Source organism: Thunnus maccoyii, chromosome 14, assembly GCF_910596095.1.
Source record: "Thunnus maccoyii chromosome 14, fThuMac1.1, whole genome shotgun sequence".
Taxonomy (NCBI): domain Eukaryota; kingdom Metazoa; phylum Chordata; class Actinopteri; order Scombriformes; family Scombridae; genus Thunnus; species Thunnus maccoyii.
Genome location: NC_056546.1, coordinates 26876447 through 26892265, shown reverse-complemented (window position 1 = coordinate 26892265; position 15819 = coordinate 26876447). Strand labels below are relative to the sequence as shown.

The following is a 15819-nucleotide window of genomic DNA, read 5'->3' as shown; positions in this document are numbered from 1 at the left end:
GTTGGTAGCCATTTTTTTTCTGTTTCCCTCTATCTCTAGTTTTTCTGTGCTGAGCTAGGCTAACCACGTCCTGACACAAACTGAAATAACTGCTATAAACAATTATATTTTACTACTACTAATAATAATACTTTATTTTGTATTTATTTGCACCTTTCGTAACGCACCAGAGTAATGATTTTCATGAATCCTCTCCTGCTAGTGAAAGATAAAACACATCTATTTTTTGAATTTCTAAGAGTAAGAAAATGATAAACAGGGAAAAGGGAAAACATATGTCTAAAGACACATTACATCTTGCTAATGTATCTAGTGCTGAAACAAATACAGTAGATTAATCAATTAGCCGGGTGGTTCCATGACAGTGACTCTGATTTTAATCAGCAATGATAATGGGAAAACTAGAAACAAAAGAAGCCACATTTTTTTTAACATTGTCAAGACCGTGAACTATATGTTCCTTTTCATGCATGTTTCTCATTAACCTCCGTAGTTTTTACACATTAAAGACAAAAGGCTCTTCTGCTGTTGACAGTGAACTCAAGAACAAGATAGGTTCATTTATATATTGAATTTGACTGATTTTGAATATCATTACTTAATGAGCAGTAGCTGTTTTTGCCCATGGTATACTTTGCATGTTTGTTTTGCTTTCGGAGTAAATCTAGCTTCCCTGAATCTTGCTGGCCTCAGAGCTCTTGTGTCTTTATCATTCCCAAATGACAGATTTTTTAAGACATTTTGACTTGTCATAGAAGGAAAGGCATAGGTGGAAATACTAACATAGACATGACTCTGTTCCAGCAATTAATGAAATGCAATGCAACAGCTAATATTGGTATCAGTTATACCTTTGTTTGACAGTCAAAATGTGTGCAGTGAAAAAGGTCTATTTAACTTGAGTTTCACTCCAGGTTTTTCCCCTTGCTCATGCACACTAACACTAACCCTCATCTTCAACCGGAAAAGGCTCTGTTCTCAAATAGAGTGCATTTATAAAACCAACATTACGTCTGTTTTTAACAGCATCAGTGGCCTGAAAACACCAGCAGATGAAGCAGCCATGCCAGTAATTCTGAATCAGAATTGGTCTAAAAACAGCAATCTACCAGTGCCGAGCAGTCTGAGTTATAGCCACATAAAAGCACAGACCCCCCGCAGAAATACAGCCCTGGACATTACAATTAGAGAGAGGAGAGGTGTTCGTGAGTGTTTGTGTGTCTGTGAGTGTATGTGTGTGTGAGATAGAGAGAGTGAGAGAGAGAGAGAAAGTAACACACAACACTCGTTTCTAGTCTCCCACGAGAAGAGGAATCAAGACTTCAAAAATGGCCCTTTCTGTGAGAAACACGCTTCAGAACAACACACACTCATCTCTCTACTAGAGCTCAGCTATCACTGCAGATAATGAGCCCTGAATATCATTAGCACAACACGCTATGCATGTGGCTGCATGCACCACACATTGTATATCATTCTTCCTAATAAAACTTTATTTATCCATCGCTCTATCGATCTACTTTCAAACATGTTCTTTGAAAGCAAGACTTCACACTCATCACAATTTATTCAGAACATGAGATAAATACACAAGACAGACAAGATTATTTTAGTGAATATCAAAATATTGTTGCTATTAAGCTTCCATTTTTTAAATTTGGTGTATGTAGAGAGCGAACCGTATGAGTGAAACCAGAACTTCACTTTATTCATTTGGCTTTATGTTCACATTTTTCACATTGATCAAAAGTATACACCGATTTAAGAGTTGTAACTTGTTTAAGTCAACTTACAACATCGGTGCTTGTCGCCATATTTCTTGCAATGTAGAAAAATGATATCCTCAGTTTTTAATCCCCCCACTAGCCTTGAGTGGTCCTTCAAACTGGGGAAACAGTCGTCAATGGGCACAACACCAGACCCACAGTATATGAATCACTGAACAAATCTGTGATGTGGGCAGCAATTCAGAGGTCTGTGATCAGATTAAGACTCCAACCTTGGAACAAAACCTTGCTGAACAGTATGTCTTGTGGTCATGGGATGTAAAAATTCATGGGAATTTTTCCGTATGCTAAAAAATGAATCCTTGTTTAACTTTGTTAAGATCACAAATGAAGAACGTTCAAATTCTAATAGAAAGTGCTGCAGTAGATAATCATTATTTTAAAATAAGGAAAGACAAACTCTACAAGAGATTGCATCAAGTAGCTTCACAAGCTTGGACCAAATATAAAATGTTATTCTCATTCGAAATCATTACCAAAGTAACATCTGTAAAGTGATGATCACAAACACTCACAAAATGTCTCTTTGTATCCTCATAATTTAAACCATTAGTTTAAATAAAAATTAAAAACTCTCTAAAATACTGCATCATTATTCTATGCTAGTGCCATTCATTCATCGGAGCTAGACTTATAAAAAGCCAGTCCAATATATCAGCCAATAATTGCTTATTGCAGATACAGTGTGAAGTCAGCAGAACGTGAGCCAGTTTAGCCTATCAAAGACTGATGCATATGCTCTTTGATGCCTGAGAAAGCCAGAACAACCTTTTGGCGTATGTATGCGCCCCAAGAGCACCATTCATTAGAAGGAATGAAGCACCATTCTCAAACACAGTATTTAGTTCTCTCAATACATCGATTCACTAAACAGACAAAAAAACACTCCGGATAACTCAAACTTCATCCACAGAAAATCCAAACGAAAATTCCTGGACACAGGAATGACTGACAATTGACTGACAAGTTGTCAAGAAAATTTCTATTTGTGAAATTATAGTGATTTATAGTTAAGTAAAATTATACCATTCCCTTGTTTGCTATGTGCAGTATTCTCAGGAAGTGACCTGAAAGACCTCAAGAAGCCCAGTTTAAGAAGCACTTAATTAATAAGCAGTAATACTGATCTGGACTATACAACACACTGATAGGCTGCATATCATTCAGGCCCAGAATGATCCTTGCCAACACTTTCACTTTAACTTTGAGTGTTTAGTTTGAGTGGAGTGGAAAAAGTGGGCAGAGTAACTTTGCACTTTTGGACTGCTGTGCCAGGCAAGATTAATCAGTCCCAGAGTAATTAAATGAATCCATGTCAAACAGTAATTCAAACCCGGTCTGCTGTCCAGCTATACAGCCAGTGCTACATAAGGCCCGTATTCTGCCAAAACGCTCCTCTTTAGAGCCAGTGATTGTTGTACCAAGCTTTAGCAAGGGAAGTGAGACTGCTATGTACAGCACACCAAAGCACTCTTGGACAGCCATGGTGTTCAAGCCCAGCCAAGTATCATCAAAGTGCTGGTTTGGCAGCTGCCCTGAGGGAAGGTAGCCAAGGCCAAGTAAGGTTCTAAACCTGATACAACTACACAAACAGAGGAAGGTGTTAAAGGCATGTCCGCTGGGAACACTTCTCCAGCAGTATAACATCGGATGATTCTGCTTAACTCTTGTTTAACCAGGCCATATGATGATGAGGAACAGCTCTTCTGTACAGCAGTGGAGCAGGCCAAAACATAAACCCCAAGAAACACGCCAGATAAAGACGGCCACCCACCCTTCCATCTGCCTGTCAACTGCATTGCACACCGTGGCAAGCCCAACTAAGCGTGTCCCACTGTGGCAGAGATAAAGGTTATATGATGTTGGTTTGTCTGGGTGCTCAGTGCTGGGTTTAATGGGTCCAACCACCATGCACAAATAATTTAGCAACAATGACAATTATACTTTCTTAAGGGTTTCATAAAGAGGAAAATGAAAGAGGTGTGTATAAACTGGCTGCTGCTTTCACTGAACTTGATAAGAGGGACATTTGCTTAGTAAAACTGACCTTATGAGATTTTTACAGCTTAATAGCTACTGTATGTCTCTAATAATAGAAAATATATCAATATATAACTTATATCTCTGGGCCTTTCTTTATAGAGTTTACGCTTTATTCACGTTTGCACAGGCATGTTTCCACCTCCTCCCACACATTAAGTTTTCAGTTGCAAAATCTAAAATTGTTCATAGAGTGTACTGATCTGTCTATGTGATCTACCTGTGATGACCAGGTTGTTTCCCTGCATGTAATGCATGCTGCAAGCCTTCAGCCCTTAATGACCCTGAACAGGAATATCAGTAGATGTGGAAATGCAAAGGATACATAGATGTTTTAATCTGGTTGCAAGATCATGTAGTTTGGTCAAGTCTGATGTATTATTAAATGTACATTTTCCACCATAAATACCATTAAGGCAACTACTACCGCTGCTACTATTGATACAACTGGTCCTACTTTAATTATATTAGACAGATAGAAAGACAGACAGAGTGACAGATAGGTACATACACACATACATACATACATTCTGTCTGAACCCATTAAGCTGGTTTGTCTTAAAGGTTGCAGGCAGAGTTATGTAGTCCAGAAAAGAAAAATCACAGCACTCACCACTTTGTCCTCCTGCAGCCCAGCCAGCCATCCATGTATAATGAAAAGAAAGACAGAGAGAATGTGAGCAAGGATGATATCTGAAAGCATGGCAATGATCCTACAATGACAAACACTAACACACAGATATTTTAGTTTCTGTAACAGTGCAGTTAGGCTATGGAACTGAAAATGCTATATTTTTTACTACCCTGTAAGTGTAAGATGGAAGTTGAAATGTCCCAACAAGCCCTTAAACCAATACAATAAAATAGGTTGATGTCATGTCCTGACACCTCTTTGGTTAAGGTCTTGTTAAGATTGGGCAACTAAGACTACAGTTTTATCATTGCAGAATTGGTGTTTTCTGGACCTTCCAGCCCAATCTCTAACTTTGTGATGGTGTAACAACTGCATAACAACAGTTTAACAACAGTATAACAATGTCGCACTACAGCACATCTGCCTTTGCTACCAAGAGAAGACCATAAATATTCAACCGTGAAAGGACACTTATCAGGAAAACATTATGTTGCTTGAAAGACCCCATGAAACAGAAGTTAGAGCATCTTTAGCTTCTGTACTGATGCATTTCTCAGTGAAATGGAATATTTGAGCGTGTACAGTTATAAGAGGGATTTAAATCAAATCCTTCGCATTTGATTGGACTTCCAAAAAGTGGGAAGGGCTCAGAGTTTAGCACAACATGGAGCTGCAGAGAAAAACAGCTACAGAGGACTGTTGGCTCCACACACACCTCCTTTACCTGTTGTTAGATCAGGAGGAGTATGAGGGAGAGATGAATGAATTAGACCTCAGCCACATTGATTTAGAAATGAAAACAAAGTATTTGCCCACTGATGTCCAAACACACATCTCCTCCTATCTCTCTTTCTATTGCTCTGTTAGCTATTACAACCAACAAATGGTGAAGTGTGGTTTTATATGACCAGTGCGACTAGCTACTCACCCCATGTCATATTTGATTGGATGAACTTTTGTAAATGCCTCTGAGTGCAGGGTGAGTCATCAAACATTTGAAACCGTTTTACAGGAAGAGAAAAGACGGAGATTGTGATGTAAAAATACTCTGATATTAATCAGACATATATTTGGCATATAACAAGAGATAAATTGACAACACAGGGACACAGGATTAAAACTGGGAAAATGTATTTTACATTTCATGGGGCCTTTAAAGAAATAGGTCAACATTTTGAAAAATACCCTTATTCACTTCTCGTCCGATACCTAGATGAGAAGACTGATACAAATCATTTCTGCATTAAGTATGGAGCTAGTGCCAGCAGATGATTAGCTTAGCTTAGCACAGGACACAGAGGGAAACAGCTAACCTGTCTCTCTCAAAAGCTCACAAATATGCCAACCAACCCCTCTAAAGCTCACTATTGAACACATGTTATCTTTTTTATTTAACCAATACACAAACAGAAATATAAAAATGACAAAAAGGACTGGAGCCAGGAGGCAATTAGCCTAGCTTAGCAAGAGGATGGAAGCAGCAGGAAAGCTAGTCTGGCTCTGTCCAAAGTTAAAAAGTACTCCTACCAACGCCTCTAAATCACTCATTAGTGCACAAACAAACAATGTTAAAAAGTCTTTCTTGACTGACAAAACAATTCTTCCAACCAGCGCTGAATGTCTGGCAATTGCACTGTTGCGACAAGGCTCCAGGAAGTCACTGTAGCTGGCTGTTGCTAGCCAAGAAATTCACAGATCTGTTACTCAAACTGGACTTCCTGTTCCTGGATTATATTTAATGTCACTCCAGTACCTGAACAAACACACCCCCACCAAGGGTGAGGGTGTGTTTGTTCAGTTAACTACTGTTAACTGTTCACAGTTAACAGTAGTAGTACATTCCAAGTTAAATTTTCATTCAAAATATCCTGAAAACACTTGCAAATTGCAAATTTATGCGTGTCTGTATGTGTGTGTGTGTGTGTGTGTGTGTGTGTGTGTGTGTGAAATCCACTTTTCAAAGACCTTCTCCCACTGAATGCAGCTGCCACCCACCCCAACACACCACCCGGGACCCCACAGCTGAACTCTCCCCATGTCAGGCAGTAACTAATTAGGATGTACTTTTGAGTGTGTGTTTGTGGTGTGTGTGAGGTCATTAAATGCCACACCAGCGATGTAGGGGAGGGGAGGGTTGGGAGAGGGGACGTCACTTATTTCAGAGGAAGACTTGCCTCCCAACTCTAACATACACACACCTACACCCTGCTGTGCGTGTATAGGGCACCTCCGGACCCCTGGGAGACCGAGACAGAGTGGGAGACCACCCCCTCTGTCCACAGCTTAGTCTAATGCCCAATTAACCTTTACCAGTTCCTGCCTGGGTCACACACACACACACACACACAGACACACACGCAAGCACAGACCACATGGGTAGGCGCACACATAAACACACAGTAACACACACAGATGTCACATACAGCACACATCAACACACATCCAGAGCATCCTATACACTAACCCCATAAACACACACACACATATGTGCTATGGCTCATCACCTCCACCTGAGTTCCAACACCTGAGGCCCTGATATTGCCTGATCGGACATACAGTGAACAGGTGCATGTGCTATACGTGTTATTGTGTCTACTGCATCTGAGTGCAGATTTGGATCCCATGATGGATACAGACCAGTGCTACACCAAGAAATAAAGTGTAATGTAATCTTTTCATTGAGACCAATACAATTGGTTAAGACAACTTGATAAAACTGCTATAATGTGTACAAATGAGCTGTTTAGATCAAATACTTAAATGTTTTTTTTGTTAAACAAAACAGAAATAACTATCCAAACAAGATATTGAAAGTTTATTGTACTGTATCTTTATACAGACGGAATTGAAGGAAAAACCTTAAAAAATGTGCTGCATTGTTTGGTTCCTTCTGTATGGAGGCCCCAAACCAACAAAAGGCAGATTTTCAGACGAGATTATCAGAGTCAAAAATGCAGTAAAACTGAATCTATCAGTTAATAATACTGTTAGTTACATAATTAAAATGGAGTGTATAAGTATAAATAGTACAAGTAGTAGCAGAAGTAGAAATAGTAACCTCTAATCAGTTGCTAAAAAAAGAGAAAAACTTTTCTGTATTTTCCTTTACCACCATTTATTTATCAGTTGATTAAAAATAATAATAGATTTTACTTCAATTTATCTTTCATTAGTTCATTTTATTCTTCAATATTTTTTTTCTTTGGACAATTTTGTCTATTTATTTATCTATCTATCGATCTATCTGATTATCACTGAAGCATTAGGGAAAACTGGAAATGTTGCTTGTGACAATAGGGAGGGATTGAGCAAAATAAGACTGTTTTTAACTAAACATTTGAAGATTAAAGGACAAGTATATTTCTTTAAACAATCCATTTAAACTATTAACCCAACTGGATTTTGTTGTACCTGTTTTATTTTTGACTTTTGTCTGTTTTAGGGCTCCATACACTTGTTCCGTGTTTTGCCTGCAAATTCGTGTATGTGGTTTTCACAGGATATGTGTGAATCAGAGTAATTGGCCATGAGAAAACACTGACACATTACATAAGACACACTGTAGTCCACCCCCTTCCTCTCTCACCGTGTTGGATCTCAGGGAGACTCTTCCCCCACAGCGGGCGCAGAACTTGGTCTGGCAGTACGAGCACAGGTTCCCACAGCCGTCTGCAAACTTGGTCTTGTGGCAGATGCCGCAGGTTGGTGCGTCATCCCGGTGAACGGCTGTCCCCGTCGCCGCCGTAGCCTGCCGGATCACCGTCTCCCTGTAGCTGGACAGCTGCTGCTGGATGCCTCTGGAAAAAGTGAATAAAGGAAAAATCGAAACATGAAGGCTTTGGCATCTTTGGAAGTTGATGTGTTTTGGGTGTGTTGATCACAGCCAGTGTCTCTGTGAGGCTGTACTTGGGCACCACAGTGTTTTTAGCTAAATGCTAACATCAGCAGGCTAACAATGACAATGTTAACAAGCAGATTCTTGACAGGTAAAGTTTACCTTGGTCACAATCTTAGTTTAGCATGTCAGCATGCTAATTTGCTAAATAGCAAAAAATATAATGTATGAGGCTGATGGGAATGTCATTAGATTTGCAGGTCATAAACCACATCTTGAATAAATCAAAAATTTGATCAGATGACGAAACTAGATGAAACGTCGGGGGATCATGTTACTAAATGTCATTCCATGGGGAACATGAATACCTGAACTAAACTGAATGGCAATCCCTACTACACTTGTTGCTGCAATATTTCACTCTGTACCAAAAATGCCAACCTACCGGTGGATCACCAAAGTCACTAGTATATATCCTCTGGAAACCATGAATGTCTGAATCTAATATATAGATACTGAGATATTTCAGTCTGAACCAAAGTGGTGGACTGACCAAACAAACCGATCAACAGACCAATGTTTGACCTGTGTGAAAAGTCAGGGAATCACAAAAGTCAATATGGTTTGACATCTGAAGACCTAGAATGTGTGTACCAAATGTCTTTACAATCCATCCAGTAGCTTAAAAGACATTTCACACAAAAACCAAAATGTCAGCTCTCATAGACCTTTAAGGTCTGTAAAAAATTTCACAGCAATCCATCTGATAGTAAATATTAATTTTAAAATAGTTAATATGTATACATAAAAATATAAAGATATGAAAAAAATAAACATCTGACTGCTCCTGCATGAGTTGAACTCTTTTTAGTTTCGGCCTTCTACAGTAAAACCAGAGATTGTGAATGACTGCATATCACACAACGGTGATATGATACAATAAAAACTATCAAAGGATGGCAAGACTTTTATCGGATAAATAATAAATAAATAAAGGGGAGGAGAAGTGAACTGAAACCAGAGAGCGAAGAAGACAATCGTTGCATTAAGTCCAGTCGATATCACTGTTCTCTGTACTGTTTGTGTGTTTTGGTGCAATCAACTTTTTGTTTGTGCTATTGTTTCAGGCTGCTTTGCCAGCACGAGAAACCCCTAAAATCGATATGAGAAAGAGAGGGGAAGAGTATTGGTTTTATCTAAGATGTTACAGTATGTTGATTAATTGGATTTCACACTGTGGAGATTGAGGAGAGAGCAAATATAGGGGGAACAGACCAAAGAGTGGAAAAACTGATGGGCTGAGAATCACAAGAGGAGAGAGATGTATTCATTTTTATTTCACGTAGTCAGGGTAGTTATCCTAACCATCGTCTGAGCAGGCAGATCAGTTCTGATCATATAGACTACTGATTTATAGAGGGTCTTAGAGAGGGGAGTGAACAAAATCTGATGTATACATACTATACATGTAATGTGTATCAAGAACAGCTGGCTGTATATCACAATAAGACAAGACCAAGACAGTGAGGAGAGGAGAGGAGAGAAGAGAAGAGAAGAGATGTCAAATCTTGCATGTTGGGCAAAATACTGAACCCCAAATAGCTCCCGATGGTTGTGCCAGCACCCTGCGTGGTAGCTTGCCCCCATTGGTGTGTGTTTGTGTGTGTGCGTGAATGTGAGTGTGAATGGATGAATGAGCAGCAGAAACATTGTAAAGCATTTTGGATAAAAGCGCTATATAAATGCAGCCATTTACCCATTTACCATATAGGGGGGAGTGAAGAGGAGGAGAGGAAATAAGAAACAAGGAAGGGGGAGAAGATGAGAAGAAATGTCAAAAGATGAGAGGAGAAGAGGGGGCATGAGAGAAGAGGAGAAGAAATAATTAAAGAGGAGAGTTGAGCACAGAAAAGTAGGCAGGAATACAAAAAGAAATGAGGGGAGTGGAAAAAGAGGAGAGAAAAAGGGGAAGAGGAGAAGTGAAAAGGAGATGAGAAAAAAAGAGAAGGGGAAAAGGGTGGAGATGAGAGGAGGAAAGGGGAAAGAGGGTAAGTGATGAAAGAAGTGAGAAAAGGAGAAATGAAAAGTAGAGTACTAGAGATTTTAAAAAGTGAAGAGAACAGCGTGCAGAGCAGAGGAGAGAAGGAGGGAACAGAGAGGGGAGAAGAGGAGAAGAAGAAATAAGAAGCTAGGAGAGGAGAGAGAGTTAGGCAAAGGAAAGTAGGAAGGAAGAGAAAAAGAAAGGTGAGAGGAGAAAAAAGGAGAGGAGAGAGAAAGGGGAGGAGAGGAGAAGAGGAAATCAAAAAAAGGAAAGGGGAGAGAAGGGGAGTGGTGAGAAAAGGAGAGGAAAAGAAAGAAAAAGAGGAGTGAAGAGAAAAATTAATTAACTTAATACGTTTATGGCAAACTGCTCCTTCCACCAAACCGGTCTAAAATGCAGCATAGCAGATCATAATGCACACACTATGAAATAATGACTAGAAACAGCACATAAAAACAGTGGTAGGAAGTAACTAAGAACATTTACTCAAGTACTGTACTTCAGTACAACTTTGAGGTACTTGTACTTTACTTGAGTATTTACATTTGATGCTACTTTATACTTCCTCTCCACTACATTTATCTGACAACTTTAGTTACATTTCACATGTCTATGAGTTGTTAACAGCTCCACCAAATAGTGATTTTTCCCTCTAAACTTCTCACATGCTTTCATTTCAATAAATGTTCAAATGATCCAATATTTCAGCAAAAATCAAAGACTAGAGAAAAAGTCCAAAAACCAAAAACAGATTTGTGTATCAGAACTTTGTTTTTTTTCTTCTTCCTTCTCCTATTTATCATCTCACGACCCCTCAGATTTATCTGGTGACCCTTTGGAGGGCCCGACCCCTAGGTTGGGAACCACTGGACTAAACTAGCTAACTGTATATAAAGTAGTTGAAACTAGCTCCACCTCCAGCAGCTACAACAGTAACATGCTGCTCTAACACTGATGCTTCACTATTAATAATCTAATGATGTCATATATAATAATATATCAGTCAGAGGGACCAAACCACTACTTTTACTGCTAGGATTTTTCATGCAGGACTTTTACTAGTAATGGAGTGTTTTTACATTGTTGTATTGAACTTTTACATAAGTAAAGGATCTGACTTCTTCCACAACTGTAAAAAACAAACCAAAACAAACCTCAGACCACCATATCTCAAACACTAAACAATGACGAACACACAAACCCATTTGTGAGAAAATAAAAGCCTTTTTAAAGATAAACTGGACAACGCTGACCAAAGCCATGCTCCAACATCCTAACATTCAATCACTGCTCAGTCACTCAAAAAAGTAAAGAGCATTTGTGATACTGACAGCATCTGATATCATTCACCGGCTGTGCATTGTAGTACATTACTTACAGACAGGGGACCAGGGATGCAGCCTCCTCCCCCTTCAGCTCAGCCATTAAAAACTACAAATTCCAGCAGCGGAGGCCAGAAAAAAGGAAGCCCAACATCCGATACTTTGATAGAGAGATCAACATTGCTCCTTGGGGTGTAACGGAACAAACTGTTCGTCCAAATACAACCTGAAGAAAACCCTTCAGAGAGGAGCAGGACCCAGTGGTTGAAACACAACCTGCCCCTGGAAATGTTAACACCTGCCCACACACACACACACACACACACACACACACACACACACACACACACACACACACACACACACACACACACACACACACAAACAAACACACATACACACACACCTCACCCCATCTCCTCTCTTGTAATCCCTACACAAAAACACACTGCCAACATACACACATTTACACACTAACTCATACAAACCCACCAATGATGACACACACACTTCCTGCATGGGAGCAATAACCAAAGGTCACAGAGAGGTCACCTGCTGCTGCAGCACCGCAGGATTTACTTCCTGATCCATGGCTCTCACTGTGTCCCAACCCCTGGCTCTGTTCATAGGCTAATAGAGTCAGACCAATATAGAGTACAATATGGGTGTGATATATAGAGCCAGTTTGATTGATTATACTGTATGTTTATTGTAGAATTCATCGATACTACATTGGTTGTCCATGGGAAGCCTTTAAACTGAATTGAACGTGATAATTTTGCTGGTGGTGATTCCACATGAATATAAAGGCTTATGTTTGGTTTTTATTATGATGATTATTGTGCTGCTATTTTAGAGATATTGGTGATACGTGGCTTTAATCCAAAATGGCTTCTATTGGTATTAGGCTTAATAAATCCTTCTTGGCTAGATGTAACTACACTCAATAAAAATGGCTCTGTGCACTCACTCCTCCTCACCAACCTCCTTTCCTTCCTGTCTTTCTTTCTTTGTGTCCATCAAACTTTTTGATTATTTTTTAACTCCTTCAGTCTTTGCTCATGTTCCTTTCCTTCTTTTCATTTGTGCATGCCTTTCCTTTTCTCCTTTTTCAGTTTTCCCTCATATATCAGCCTATTTTTCCTTTATCCTTCACTTCCCATCCTGATGATAATCACTCCGGTCACAATACCACCATTTTTTCCTGTTTATGTGTGTTCAGTGTACTTGTTAATCATACGATACAGATATTTACTGAGATTAAACTCCTTAAGAAGAATGATGCATACAGTAAATATGCAGGAGGTGTTCTTGTTTATGTAAATATGAGTCAGAGAAAATGATTAAGGTTAAACAAAAACAACAAATTAACAATGTAAGAATAAAAGATTCATGGAAGAGAGAGGAAATAAGTATAGAGGGAGAGACTGAGATGTGGGCTGAATGGTAGCTAATAATCACAAACAGAAACTCATTAAAGAGAGATTTTTTTCAGCAGTATAGACGGGCAACTTTTTAAACAAACTGGCAGCAAAGTGAGGCAGTTTTTTTACTGACAGATTATTTCCAATCTCATCTACTTTGCTGTTTTTTCAATCGCTTTCAAGTTACCTTTAATGACATTTACACTTCATGCAGATCACCTTAAAGGCCAACCAGGAAAGGCAGGGATTATGCCCTTTGAGTCTTTAGAAGACTTTTAATGGGAAATGTCAGTGCAAGAAGTGTTGAGTTTCATGGACAGTATCTTAACGAGTGGAAAAACAGCAAAGTAGAAATGGTTGGAATTAGTGAATGATCACAGTATTCTGATAAAAATGGAAACTCAGACCAAAAGAGTGTTGAGTATAACATGACTATGGTGTACTGATGGAAGTGCTGTGGAAATGTACATTAAACTAATTTATCAAGACAGCAGGTAAATATTGAGGAAGATCAGGAAACAGGAAGACATAACTAAAATGTGACAAAACATACTTATCATAAAACTGGGAAAATTAGGAATAAAGGCCTGTATATGACATAAGCCAGATTCAAATAAAGTTAAGTTGAGGTAAATAAATTTGAGAATTTGTTTCTTTGAGGGAGGCTGCCACTGAAATGGAGCCAATGAACAGCCAATGAAATGAAATACAAAGATGTGGAGCCTACCTTCCAACAGCCTAGTAATTTCATGCAACATAGTGTAAGCTTAACAATTACCATGGAACCTACTATTGCTCAAAACTATACATTGTGTTTACTGACATGCTAAACTGGCGTTACTATCACTCACTAAAGTGTATGCAGAATTATTCTTTCAACACATGCTAAACAGTTAGCTAAGTTAGTATTTTCAATTTTTTTTCAGAACTGATGCCATCGTTAGGCTATCGGGTCTTGATTTGTGGGTCAAGACTATCGAGTCTTGAATACACCTCAGTGTCAGGGACGGCCTTATATGAAGACATTTAACTGTCATCACTACTGTGTACGTACCCTCTCGCTCCTATGCAAAATGCTAGCTGAGTGGCTACTTTCCGTACCACTGCTTCCTTCCTGTTGTAATTACCTGAAGTGGGACACCAAACAGAGAGCTAAGTTTAATCAGAAAACGTTAACCTTCTCCAGAACATCTGAGTGTCCGTGCCAGGCAACAGCCTGGCATGAACCGGAAGCAACCAGGACACTAGTAGCATTTCCGCGGCTGAAGAGATAACACTGCCCGCTGGGCCAGGAAGCAATGAGGATCCCGGAGGGTCGAAACTGAACACTCATTTTGATAGATTTTTAATTTAGAATCGAAATTGTGACACCCCTAGTCGCTACTATCATTCAACAAAGGTTAGGCCTATATTTATTCTTTCAACACATGTTTAACAGTTAGCATGGAGCCCACAGTCACTCAACATTAAGTTTTCTTTCAACATAGCATATGTTTAACTATTAGCATGGCACCTCAAAAGTCAAGTATACTCAAAAGTATGCCATATTACTCACATGCTAAACTGTCTCACCCATTCAACAAAGTTTAGGACTAAATATAATTATTTTTTCAACACAGGCTAAACAGCTAGCATGGAGCCTTCAGTGTACTGTTAGTGTTGTAGGTTATAAATTATGAGTTAGTGTTATCAGTACAGTAGAAATGAGTTGAGTTATCACAGTTCATTTTGTAAATTGCTGCAGTATGTATTGATTGTAAGTGGGTATATTGAGAGTTCAGTCATGACCAGAATAAAGTTTGTATCCGTGCATCTTTCATACAAATACTCCCTTTACAATAGCGTATGCTAAACAGTTAGCATGCCACCTACTCTGCCATCTTTCTGCAATGTATACAGTAAAAGCATTCACTAACGTGTTAAACTGAGTAACAGATCCAACAATCTACAAAGGATACGTGTGTCATTTTATCTCTGTTCTCCTCACTTAACAGAAACCAGGGAGGCAATGGACTAAATCTAACACAATTTTGGTGTTTTCTGCTATGTGTGTATGGTTTTCGTGTGTGTGTTTGGCAATGAATGTGGCAAAGTAGGACATACTGTAGAAGCAAACAATGAGAACAGTAGTGGGAAATATATCAAGTACATCTCCGCAAATCAGTCAACCACGACAAGCCATCAAATTCTCTCTCGCAGGTGAGAAAAAAAATCTTTATCACATCAAATAGCAGTGTCGGGAAATGTATGGGGGGTTGGCAGATCATTATGAGAGCGAGACAGGGAGGAGGACAGAGCGAAGGGAGGGGAAAGAGAGGCAGAAAGACAGGAAGCGAAAGAGATCAGAGAGAAACATACACAGTGATGGAGAAACAGCTAGCGTGCTCATTAAGAAAATGCAGAAAAATATCCATATTCAAATGTAGTAAGACACAAGGTTAAAGCAAAGTGAGAATAAAAGCTTCACTTTTCTTATGCACATGCTCTACTTTTCCATCAAAACATTAAATACCTTTACTCTTGAACAACTTCAGAATAAACCCTTTGTGCGTGTAAGTGCGTGTCTATGCGGGTGCATATATACATATTTTAAACAAATGGTACACGATTCACAGCAGGAACCAGCATTAACATAAAGTGTCTCGTAATTGAGCTGCGCAGCACTAACAAGCTCGATACTCTGACTCCACACACAGAGAGAAACCTAAGCTTTGTCAATGAAAATGTAAATTCAAT

General features: G+C 39.1%; 2 protein-coding genes across 30 annotated transcripts in view; one reads left to right on the top strand and one right to left on the bottom strand.

Moving 5' to 3' along the window:
- Window positions 1-15819, top strand: part of asrgl1 (asparaginase and isoaspartyl peptidase 1) — a 69701-nt gene that overhangs the window by 11516 nt on the left and 42366 nt on the right. For 2 of the 14 annotated variants that reach the window (XR_006099928.1, XR_006099930.1), the window contains one exon: window positions 7904-8056. The exons of 6 other annotated variants lie outside the window; for them this stretch is intronic. The gene's annotated coding sequence lies outside the window, so the exon portion shown is untranslated. 6 more of the 14 variants (XR_006099925.1, XR_006099929.1, XR_006099926.1 and 3 more) reach the window with 5 other exon arrangements.
- LOC121911669 (regulating synaptic membrane exocytosis protein 1-like) overlaps window positions 1-15819 on the bottom strand; it is a 101313-nt gene that overhangs the window by 67655 nt on the left and 17839 nt on the right. For all 16 annotated transcript variants that reach the window (XM_042433384.1, XM_042433387.1, XM_042433390.1 and 13 more), the window contains exons 3-4: window positions 8048-8258; window positions 4441-4452 (exon numbers count right to left, since the gene is read on the bottom strand). In XM_042433384.1, the coding sequence (XP_042289318.1) occupies window positions 4441-4452; window positions 8048-8258 (223 nt within the window). The remainder of the gene's footprint in view (window positions 1-4440; window positions 4453-8047; window positions 8259-15819) is intronic.